At 40.3% G+C, this 12,824-nt stretch overlaps 1 protein-coding gene across 1 annotated transcript in view; it reads right to left on the reverse strand.

The window, feature by feature from the left end:
* LOC145396559 (lachesin-like) overlaps nucleotides 1–12,824 on the reverse strand; it is a 189,043-nt gene that overhangs the window by 15,343 nt on the left and 160,876 nt on the right. Inside the window, exon 5 of the mRNA XM_080269933.1 lies at nucleotides 5,110–5,268. Coding sequence (XP_080126059.1) covers nucleotides 5,110–5,268 — 159 coding nt within the window. The remainder of the gene's footprint in view (nucleotides 1–5,109; nucleotides 5,269–12,824) is intronic.

Genomic DNA, 12,824 nt, shown 5'->3' on the forward strand with positions numbered 1-12,824 from the left:
GCTATGGTAAGGAGGATTATATTGAGTGTTACTATACGCATTTCACTCTTGCTTAGCCTAAATTCTCTCCATCTTGAATGCTGAGTTGTAACGGACAATTAACGCAAGAATATGGTGCCAGTCACAAAGAAGTGCAGTGTAAAGGATGCAGAGCCGTACTGTTGTCTTTTTCTAGCACCAAGCTGCGTGAAGCAAGCTGTAAAAGATAAAGAATATGGGCCAAGTTAGAATCAATGAAGTAACCATCCACTGACCTCGATGATGACTTGTTCATATTATCCTTGCCACCTACAACGATTTTAGTCAGCTTACTAATAGTCTCTCTCACTGAATAAGTTAGAAAAAATCTCCATTATTTAATTCTGTAGCATGACATTATGTTTTTTCCGTACTCTTTCTCTTTCCCAGACGATCGAGTTGAAATTACAAAAGACCACGATAGTTCAAGAGATAAACCACATCTGAGTTAGGTGGGGATTTTCTCGAACCGTAGCGATCAGATGTAGGACCGTATTGTAAGTGGTTTTGGAGATTTCGTAATATCTCTTCCTTTACGATTTATCCTGCACAGTACGACTCAGTATCGACCTGTATGTTATTGCTGCGAACTGTGTTGATATTAAAGCGATATAAATAAAATACAAAAATGTTAAAGTATAATACGTAATACAAATCACTGAGGCGTTACAGTATCTAATATGCCACCTGGACACGCCCCTTGGTCTTCAATATTCATTTCGACAGAAGAGATCTTGTGAACAGATGTTAATCTTGGCTCTGCTCCTGTTCTTCTTCTGTGAAATGGACAACTTTTCGAAGTTTCCAGCCTTTGGTCCCTTCCTTTTGCATGAATAAAAATGTCAATTGTCAGGAGGTAATCTAGCAAGAATAAATTCAGGTCTCGTTGTCTTTGTGTATTATTATTATTATTATTATTATTATTATTATAATATTATTATTATTATTATTATTATTACCATTATTTGCTTCATCATTGCATCAGTCCTTCAATCAGAGAACAAATCTTTCAACATAATTATAGTAATTTCCAGACAGTTCTGTTCAGCGGAGGAGAGACTTTGAACTATAGAGGTAATATATATTCTTGATTAACTTTCCAGACAAGATCATTCAATAAAATCGTCATGCAGGAATGTAATTAAAACACAAAACACGCCATCGTATCGAAAGCGTCAAGAAACAGTTTAACTTTGGGTGTCTTGCGAGGCGGGGAAAGACCTGTCGTCAACTCTTAAAAGTTTGGGGGTCCTCGTCCCGTGAGAAATTAACTTGGAGAGACACCTGGTAAGTCCGGGGAAAGGAACACATTTACTTAATTTCGAGCGTTGGGAAGTCATTTCTGCTCATCATGTTTTATCAGCCTTTTTCTTTTTTTAATCTCTTGGAAAAAATTTAGTAGTAGTATGGATCTCCTTCTCTCCTTCACTGCCATATTATTTTGTAAGTTCAACCCCTTCAGTGCAGCGACATCTTTTTTACAGTTTATTCTTGTTTATACTGTTTAGAAAAAGTTTTCGTACTGGAAGGGCGATTGGAGGCTGTATCCATTCCCCCAGTTGAAAGAAGTCTCCACTACGCCGAATAAAATCTTCTGAAATTAGTAGGAAGAGAATGGAAAGTAAATCATTGGTGTCAAGATGAACAGCACCTGGAACAACTGATGTATGATTAATTTTATTCATATAGGTACCCACTTGTTTTTATTCAGGATAAGATAACTGGTGATGAAACCGGCAATGAAGACTGTATGTAACCACTCCAGTTCGAAATGTATTACCTAAGACAAATGTAATCGTCGGGTGATAGCAAGATTTAAATGGAAATATGTTTTCATATGAGTGATGTATAATTTATTTCAGTTATCTAGTTACCCGACGTTTTAATTCAAGATAAGAGAGCGCCTGGGGATGAAAGAACCAACAAGAAGCGGAGCCTAGGCTCAATAAACCCGTCCCCGGCAGTCATTTTAGTGCCGACGTATAGGCACAACAGGATATCAGGTCAAAGATGTCACACATCAAATTTTGAGTATATCGGATGAAAATTGACGGTTTTTTGCCCATTTGAAATTTTGGGCCCGACCCACCTGACATTAACCTCCCAACCATTAACTGGAGGATGACCCCCTGAGGCAATGAGACATATTATAGGATGCAGATTTGAAAGATGCACTTTTAGGTGTTGGTTTCATATCGATATGACGAATTTGAAACGAGTTATGGCGAAGAAACGATTGTTTTTTTTTTTTCATTTTTGGGGCCTACAGCCTTGGCGTTGGCCAAATTTGGCCCAAAATTTAATCAGATGATCAGAAGGTCATGGCCCATCATCCCTCTAATTTTAGTCAAAATCGCGCCAGTAGTTTTCGCGTAAAATTGTTAACAGACAGACAGACAGACACAAACAGATAACAAAACAGATAAACCGAGTGATCACAATACCCGTCCGCGAGCCCTTTCTAGGCGGGGACGGGTAATTAAGACTATAGACAACCTCTTCAGTTCAGACATTTTTATCTGAAGTGGCAAAATAAAATCTTTGGGTGACAGCAAAGACCGACTTTTAAAATTTTCCTTTGGTCGAAGAGGATAAAACTTAAGAGCCTCGCTCCCTTGAGAAATTAACTTAGACATCAGGCGAACCGCAGAATACAACTTATGTTAATTCGGAGCACTACCATTTTTTTTTTCTTATTTTCCTTCTCTCGCGGAAAGGCTTGGTAATGGAATTTAACTTCCCTAAGACGATGACATCATTTTGCCATTTCTGCCACCAGGCACTGATGTTCATATACCCTCCTAGAAATGTTCATATGACCATGTTAATTTTTTCTTTTCGGAAAGATTTAATATACCCATTTTACCTTATCCAGACCCAGACTTTCATCGCTTTGCTTCTTATTTCACGTAGCTCAGTGGGGGCAAAAGACAATACTATGGTTTTGCATCTTTTCCATAGCACTTCTTCACGACAAACCTGATATTTTAGTGATAATCTGTTTTTTACAATTCAGCAGTCACCTTAAAAGATGACAATCAAAGTTCAGGTTAAATACAGTATAAATTGTTGTATCGTCTTCAAGACAGTGACCTAGTTTTACTTACTTTTTAATAGCTCTATTTGTTTGCTCTCTCTCTCTCTCTCTCTCTCTCTCTCTCTCTCTCTCTCTCTCTCTGACTTAGGATTTGTGTTTAACTCTTCAGTACAATGAAATCTTTGTTTTACTTATATCTGCAACCTCACAGTTTTACCTTCCCTTGTTATGTGTTTTTCAGCATTTTTTTTTTGTCTCGATGAAATGGTTTAGTGATGCCATTAATCTACTTCAGCGCTGATGGATTTTTTTTTTTTTTTTCTGTCTACCACCAAGGGGTTTTATTTGTCTTGTGGAGCACATTTCTTAGTGGGGGAAGTAAGGCGCAATCTCCATATTTCCTGCAGTACGATGGAGTCTTTGTTGTAAGTTATTTGTATGTTCAACTTCGGGAAGACTTCTTGCAGTGAAGAGGTTGAACATTCATATGGTAAGGGAACACATCCGTGAAAGGATTAGAACTGCGAATAGCCCCTTCACTACGATTGCTAGTGCTGGAGAGGAATGCCTTCATGCGATGGCACCGATATAATCGAGCAGCTCCGCTGACTGATCATATAAGCGCCCCTTATCTCCCTTTCTATCCTCCGAAGGGAGGATGGTGGACTGCAAGAGAGGGGTAACTTCAGCCTGCAGTCCATTGAGTTCACGTTCATATTAACTTATGGCTACAGTTACCACATCTTCCACGATGTCTGTTTTTTCTTTTTTCTTTTGGTTATTACAGAACGATTTTATGTAAATTAGTACTCAAACTCTTACGACTCACTATCGGTTGATTATAATCGTCGGCATTGGCTTACTTTGAAATGGAAAAGAACAGTCTCCTTTAACTCCTTCATTGCCAGAGTTCTCCTATGAGCTGGGTAAAATCGTGTGGCGGTGGCAAGGAAAAGATTAAATGTGGCTTCCTCGTATTGAAGGGGTTATAAGCGATATAAATAAAGACCTTACACACACACTGATACATAGGCTCAAAAGTAATTCACAACAGACAGTACTTATATATGATAGTAGTGAACTGGTTAGATTGACTAGGATGTGCTTGAAGGCTTTTGTCTTTACCTCTCCATCTCCTTGCCCAACACTCACTTTACCCCCACTCACTTTGCCTCCACGTACTTTACCCCACTCACTTTATCCACCTCCATACTATTATCCTTCATTCCTACTACCTCCCGTCCACCCCACTACTCCACTTTCACCTCACTGTTCTCCTTTCGCCTACTACTTCTCGTCCTTTGCTTCCGATCTCCCTCCTACTTCCCTTCCCCCTACTTTTATCCTTCCACTCCTCTGCTTCCATTCTATCCCATTGCTTCCCCTCACCCTTACTACTTCCCTTCATACTACTACATTCCTTCCTCCTAGTACGTCCCTTCCTCCTACTACTTCCCTTCAAACTTACTACTCTCCTTCCATCCAGTTTCGCTCCTTCTACCGCACCAAATCCCTAACTCCAAAATACTTCCCTTCCCTTTGGTTCTTTCCATGAACCTTCCCGTACCCCATATCTCTCTGACTTCCCCCCAATCCCCAGTCCCCTTTTCCAAATGCTGCTCCTCCCTTTGATCCCCCTACTTCCCCTTCTTCCTTGTTTCCCACGTCACCGTTTTTCATCTTTTTTTTTTTGTGTTATGTGTCCTGCTTGCCCCTTTCCCACCTTTCTCCCTTTACCTCCTCTACTCTGTTTGGCTCCTCTGCTCCTTCTGCCCCACAATACCTCCTAAATCCATCTCCACAATATTACGCATGCCTTTGCCTCCCAATTCCATTTCTTCCTATTCTTCCTGCACCCCACTGCCCTCCTGCCTTCCATTCCCTTCATACCCTCTTCCCATCCCCTACTCAGACACTCCTCTCCCTTCCTCTCCTTTACCTGATTCCCTACTCCCCTCACTTTCTTCTCCTCTTCCCGTACTTCCCTCTGTCTTACCATCAACCCCCATTCTCTCCCTGCACCCCTCGTCCCCTCATGCTGCGGCCCTGCTCACCTTTTGCTGCGTCCGGTGAAGTGTTGAAAACAAGAGGCGCTGTCATGTTCTTGGCGTCATCGTCGTAGTCTCCAAACATATGTCGTGGGGGTGGTGGCATGGTGGTCGTGGTGGTGGTTGTCGTGGTCGTCGTGGTAGTCGTGGTGGTCGTTATTAGCTCTGCAGGAAGACATTGTGATGTTTTTTGTGTTGGTTTAAGTAGTAGTACTAATGCTTTCGTCGTCGTTGTAGCGGTCGTTATTAGCCAGTGGCAAGGTAGTGTGAATCTCTTGTATCGTCCTTCATTTGTCATTGTGTGTGTGTGTGTGTGTGTGTGTGTGTGTGTGTGTGTGTGTGTGTGTATATATATATATATATATATATATATAGAGAGAGAGAGAGAGAGAGAGAGAGAGAGAGAGAGAGACTGATTGATTGACAGATAGACAGATAGGTAGAAAGATACATAGATAGATACAGATAGTCGGGCAGACTGAAAGTATTTACCCTACTATATTGATGGCCATCATTGGATACCGCATCCCACAGCATGAGAGTATCGCTACGGTGATCAAAAATCGATGGAGAACCAGTGCTTGAAGTCTACAGACACAGTCAGCCCCTGGATCAAAAGTTACGTAAAGTTGACCTGGATCTTCAGTTTCTCAACACCTGTCAGATTCATGACCTAACTCCGACATTCTTAAACTTTAAAACCTATAGTAAACACTTTCAGCCTACCCGCCTGTATAAAAATTGCCAACGTAAACTTACTGGTGGAGTTAAAACGAATCGTAAACACTTAAAATCATTAAAACTTCGTTTGGATAAGTTTTTGGTAAAGTTAAAATCTGCGGTTTCTTATATTGATTGTGTACATCTGACCAGCTTAACTGAACGCAATAACGTAAACACCCTTGTTTGAACTGTATTTGTACATCAGCAAAAAAAAAAAAAAGAAAGAAAGAAAAATGTTTTGTAGACTCCCAAGGTTTGTCTCCTGACAGAGCAATTTATAACTTTTCGTCTAGAAGTCTCTGCAGTGTGAAGTTCCTTTTATCTATGGGGTTCAAGTTTTCATTCCCTCCCGAGAAGCATAGTTTTTTATTTCACTTCCTTCCTTTTGAGAATCCATCCATCCATCATCCAATCCTACATTGCCTCATGAGGAGCGTAGGAGCCCGGGGCTAGGCAGTTGGTCTCGACATTTAAGATGAGAGTGAAACTTTTTAAAATTTTACCAAACCATGCCTTTTTTTTAGACAAGGGTAGAACGTTTGATTATTTTAGGAATAGTTTAAGCAGTTGGTTTTTTTCTAGTTTTTATAAGTGAAAAACACAAAATTCTTTCTCGAAGGAAGAATATGCTGCTCGCAAGGATTTGAAATTTGACAACTCCTTAGTTATTTTACGACCTGACAAGGGTAACGGAGTAGTGTTACTGGATAGAGCCAACTATAGGTATGTATATATGTATATTTGTATATAAACATACATGTATTTAGAGTGTGTTTATGTACATACAGTTTGTAAGTGATTTTTTTTGCATGTACACTATTCATTTACAGTGTGTATATATAGATAGATAGATAGATAGATAGATGTATAATGAATTCATGCACTCCTGATAACGAAAAAAATCCATCCGTCATTTGGTTGCACAGTTTTAAAGCTCTTACCTAGACCCTATTGCCTAAATCATGGTGGACTCTGATAATAGCATCATTAGGGGATAAGGGACTCAATAGGGAGGTTGCCAATGATCGAGCAGCGTGGAGAGCTATCATTTGGTGACAAAGCCGACGCATGCAAGACTATTGCAGCCTTTATAAACGATACGGTATATAATTACGTATACGCACCAGAATATAACAAATACATAATAATTTATATCGACACCCCTCACGTACATTACTTTTGTAACACAGAACAGCGAGTTCTGAATTATTAGTCATTCAGACTGACCAGACACTGAAGCATCTGGGGGAACAGAGCTTAGGTCCACATCGTGAGTCGCAAGGGTGCTTTTATTTGTTGTGTTGATTGAACAGTAGCGGACAATAGCAAGACCACTTTTTAGCTGGAAAGTATTGAAACACATACGGTAATATTGTAAAAAGTCTGGTGGACTCTATAGGTAGCATCACAGGATTTCGAAAGCCATTGCTCACGGTCTCGTTATTTACCGTAATGAGGTGGATCAGTAATTGTGTATACACTTGTACATGAAAATTCCTCCGTATTCTGTAGCAGCTACAAGCCGGGAAATGAATCTTAAATAAGCATAAGCTAATAACTGTGTTACCAGAATGTGAACAGATAGTGACCAAAGTAATATTGAACCACTAGAACTGATCACAGAGAGGATTTGTCCGTGTGGTGTCGTTCACTTGTTCAGAAACAAGAAGTAATGCATGTACTATCGGCAGCAAAAGTATTGTCGCCTGTTCTGCCTCTCTCTATGGGGAAATTGATAAATTCTCGTTACTCGGAACCAACCAATAATGATTACACTGATCTTTGATTTATCTGCGTCTGCTGTTGCGGATTCATGAGACAAAGTTCATGGAGAGGGAAGCAGGAGAGACAACAGGAATTTTGCCTTCAAAATCACAGTTTAGGCCAGGTCTTTCTTTATAGGTGTGGAGCCTCGAAAACCGAGCGTCAGTGCATTTCAGTATTGCTGATTATTATAGCAAAATCTCACTAGGTGTTGACAAAGTTTCAGAACAGTAGGCATGGATTATTAACTATTACTTTATATCGTTTTCAGGGAGACTTTCAGCTTCTTCAGTTAATTAACATATTATTAGATGCGAGACAATTGAGAGAAGCTCTTTATGACTCTTCATTTCAGCTTCCTCACACACAAGGAGCTTTTCAAATTCTTATATGGCCGTTGACAGTAACTCCTAAAGGTATATCAGGCTCAGAGTACGTAGAGTGCTTCACTCTATTCAGCCCCATATGGTGGTTCACTTCAGCAGTGCCCCATATGGTCCCGAATCAATCTCGAACCTCTGCATTTGTAAAAGACTGTTCTTAATGTGCACAGATTTGGGATAAACCTTTAAAAACAGGAGGATTATACTACAGCCTGTATTGTACTTTGGCATTTGAGAGTCATTGTTTGTTTGAAAAAATTGTGGAAACTATTTCTCCCAGAAGGAGATATCCTGTGTACTGTATAGCGGTATATGCGCACTTTTTATTATAGTTGTCCTTGTTAGTTGTTAAAAAGCAGAGGAATTTACCGGAGAACATATAGTTCTGGTTAAAAGAGGTTTAATAACCCAGAGATTTGCTCTAGTGTTCTGGTTTATATTCTTTATAATTAATAAATTAAATGCTACTGTGTTTAAGCTTTTATGTACAATAATCATGTAAAAACATGTATAAATTTCCTATAATTATAGCAATATTCCATGTACTATTGCGGACAGGAGTTCTTAGCCACCCTCGTCCAGCCAACCCGTGTATGTGGCAGCGTCGCATTCACGAGCACAGAAAGTTGCCTTCGATGCATTTCTGTCGAAAATTATCCCTTCAGCTTTGGGCTTGTACTAATGGCTAAAGCAACTGTAATATTTACTTTGAAGGTTTGACTCTGATAACACGAATATATCATACTGATTATTTAATAACTTGTTTCTCGTATAGAGCCAAGCAAGTGACAAATATGTATATTTGGTTCCACTCCACAACTTCCTGTAGGGTTGAACCTGCGAACACAGAGTGAACAAGTTCGAAGCATTCATTTGTTACCAGGAGAGAGAGAGAGAGAGAGAGAGAGAGAGAGAGAGAGAGAGAGAGAAGCGGGTGCCCGTAAATTTTAGAGGAATGAGGTGGAGAAATGAGGTGCTCAACACAGTTAAACAGGGATTTTTCCTTTTGTTTCGGTTGGCTTTCTGTGCCTAAATGACTAAATGAAAGTAAATTATGAAATATAATGACTGGATGACGAAGTGGTAATAGGGTCTTGCTAATGGTTGTTTGGTCCAAGGTGTGCAGTGGTAAGCCTAATTCCAGGCAACGATCGCTGTTAAAAGTTGGATATTTTAGGTCCCATTTATTGTAAATATCTCCATGTATGTTTACAGTACGTGTATGCCCCTATGGACCTATTTTCAGCCCATGAATATTTTCATCAGTGGACATTTTCACCACGCGGAGCACAATCCCCCATGGACCTATTTTCCTTAATGACTTATTTTTTCAAAAACGCCTACTTTTCTACGTAACCTATTTCCCCACGAACTAAATTTCCCCATTGATGTTTTTTTGTCCTCACTGACCAATTTCTCCGTCGACCTTGAATCTCTCTATGGATGCAGGTTTCCTACATGGACGTATACCCATGGATGTATTTTTCATAATGAACCTATTTTCCCCATAAACCTGTTATCCGACGTGGTTATATCACCTACTGATGCGTGCAGTTGAAACACAGACCTCTTAACCAACAGACGTATTGCACGATGGACCTGTTGTAACCCACTGGCCATATATACCTACTTAAGCATGATTCCAGAATAATATCCCATGTGCATCGATTTTCCCAACTCGGACATTAACTCAGATCACCTAACCCCAGTGGCCTGTTTTCCCACAACCCGTCCATCCATCTGCACAGCCACCCATCAACGCACATACCCACAACCTCACTCAATACAGTATGTCTCAAAAGTAGGACGACAGAAACCCGTCTCTTGCCTTGTCCTACAGGTAGCCCTACCACCCACCCAACTTGAACAATGCACGAACCCCACTGCACCCCACTTAACCAGCCCAACAACCCTTTCCCTCTCTCTCGCCCACTCACTGCACCTAATCCGCCGGTGAAACAACCAGCCTATACTAACCAATCCACCCACCCAGTCACCAACCTACCAACCCGCATACCATGCTCCACAAGTCAGATGACTCAATTCAACACACACACACACACACACACACACACACACACACACACACACACACACACACACACACACACACGCACGCACGCACGCACGCACGCGCACACACACACACACACACACACACACACACACACACACACACACACACACACACACACACAGAGGCGGGGTGGATTCCCTTACACGAAAGATGAGTCTCACTGCTTAACTCAGTCTGTCGGTAGAAAATAGTACCGGGTACTTTTTACAGGGAGTTTGCCAGGCCATGGATAAGGGGCTTCGTTCCGGCTACAGATACAATTTTATGCGATATGAGTAAATAAGGTGCTCGAGCTAAACAGGGAATTTTTCCTTTGGCTGATGAAGGAGTTTATTTATCCCTGGATAACGTCTCGTCGGACAATGAAAGATGGTTTATATTCTGGGTAACGCTAGTTGACTTTGTCAAATAATTTGGCAGGCTGCGTAAATTCTGTTAAATGCCTTATGTTCGCATTTCTTTTCTCTCTGGTGGTTGGCGCCTGGAGATTTTTGGTAAACTCATGAGTTTTTTTCTCATTAACTGGATATCTCTCTCTGGACAGAGAGGCAAATTACTTTCTTTAGCACAGCTTTTTGTTAAATCAACAGCAATTATCTCCTAATTCATTATTCCAACGAAAGCAATCCTAATATATATATATATATATATATATATATATATATATATATATATATATATATATAATCTCAAAGCAAGGCAAGTGATAGTGACTGATGGAAGAAATATTCACACTGTGGCCTGCTTTTAATGGATCACAGGAATCCAGGGTTTCTCATCCCTTGCATTTCCCTGCGCCAGTCTGCCTCCACCTCACTATTCCAGAAATCACAGGCGCCCTCCATACACGCTCTCTCTCTCTCTCTCTCTCTCTCTCTCTCTCTCTCTCTCTCTCTTTCTCTCTCTCCTGTTAACAAACGAATGCTTCGAACTTGTTCACTCTGTGTTAGCCGGTTCAAACCTCCAGGAAGTCGTGGAGTGGAACCAAATATACATATTTGTCACTTGGTTGGCTCTATACGAGAAACAAATTATTAAATAATCAGTATGATATATTCGTGTTATCAGAGTCAAACCTTCAAAGTATATATTACTATTGCTTTAGCCATTAGTACAAGCCCAATGCCGAAGGAATATTTTTCGACAGAAATGCATCGAAGGCAACTTCTGTGCTCGTGAATGCGACGCTGCCACACACACGGGTTGGCTGGACGAGGGTGGCTAAGAACTCCTGGCCGCAATAGTACATGACTGCGTATGCGTGGTATGGTAACGTGGAAAATGGAAGAGAGTCTTATACATCTAAACGTAAATAAAACGAATATTTGGCTTTAATTTTTATTTAAAACTACGATTAACTTGTTAAGTTAGAACATCCGTGTAAATTTCTTGAAGAAATTAATTGAGTTTTAGTAATTGTAATTAAATAATATTAGGCATCTCTGAATCCAATGAAGGAGGAGATACGCCATTTTTGGTTCAGTTCAAGTCAGCTAGCTAACGGGAGAACACTGTATATACTGCATTAAGAACGCATAGATTTGACTCACATAACCCAACCAAGATGCAAGCCCATCATTATCTGTCAGTCCAACTTATCTAGCTATGTATCCTTTAAGGTTTGGCCAAATGAAGGGGAGCTAACTAGGATAAAGGAGATAATATTAGGTGAGTTAGGGTGTCAGTTTATACCCCACTCATTCCAAGAGACCCCTTGATAGAAGAATACCTTCAAAATTTCTGACAATATGGTGCCCCAAGTGAGGAATACAGATGTGTGCAGACGCTTTAAGCGGGTTTAAGGTTGCATTTGTGGAGCATAGTCTGACCCTGCGCATGGTAGAGTTGCCAGACACAGAAAAATGTAAATACCTGGCTCTGGGAGGAAAAGCTAGGTCCCTTTCAAGTGATGAATGGCTAAATACAGCATTGGATTGGGAACACCACCATACCATCCATTTTCTGGGAGATAATGATATTTATGAGGATGTGGAAGTTAATGACGTTGTGGAGAATATTATTGCTGTGATTGGGGCTATTGAAGGGTTGTGCAGCTCTTCTGTAGCCATAGGTCTCCTCGAGCCTAGAAATCTACCATATGATGCACCAATTAGCTATGACACAAAAATTAGTCAGCAGGGCCGTAAATAGCAAGTTGCTGAGAATATGCAGCTAAAAGGGATTATATTCATTTTAATGCCCAGTCATTCCAGGTAACCCTTAAAGCTAACGGTATTTATTGGAACCGTCAAGGTAAAGGGTGATTCATAAATTACATAGAACGTAAGAGGGACGCCTACACGGTAGAAGCTAATGGGTGGTCCAATGGAATATTGAAGAACCACCTGCATCTGGGCTCAGGGTAACAAATTAAGTTGTTAATTTTGTGGGATTATGCTTATGCGGAGAACAGTACAACTCAAGCGGTTTAACAGCCCAGGGAACAAGGTTAAAACTTTACCCACAATCAACAAAATTTAAATTGAAAATATTGAAATTTTGAAGGTTGTGATAATCACCTAAGGTAATCAACCAAAATGTCCCTTTCTTTGTTAAAGAAATTAATGAGTGGTAAGGCAGGATGGGTAACCAGAGCTATAAACGACAGTAAGGAATCAATAGAGGAAATACCACTGTCAAAAAAGAAATTATAAAGTCTTTTGAACATCTTAAAGGACACATGGACTAAGTATGATGAAATTTATAGCAGTTTAGAAGCAGCTATTGTGAAGGAAGATGATAAAGATCTGTGTGAATGGAAAGTACGAAGTTTG

Source organism: Coenobita brevimanus, chromosome 38 (assembly GCF_032717465.1).
Source record: "Coenobita brevimanus isolate Jiangsu-jjx chromosome 38, ASM3271746v2, whole genome shotgun sequence".
NCBI classification, from domain to species: domain Eukaryota; kingdom Metazoa; phylum Arthropoda; class Malacostraca; order Decapoda; family Coenobitidae; genus Coenobita; species Coenobita brevimanus.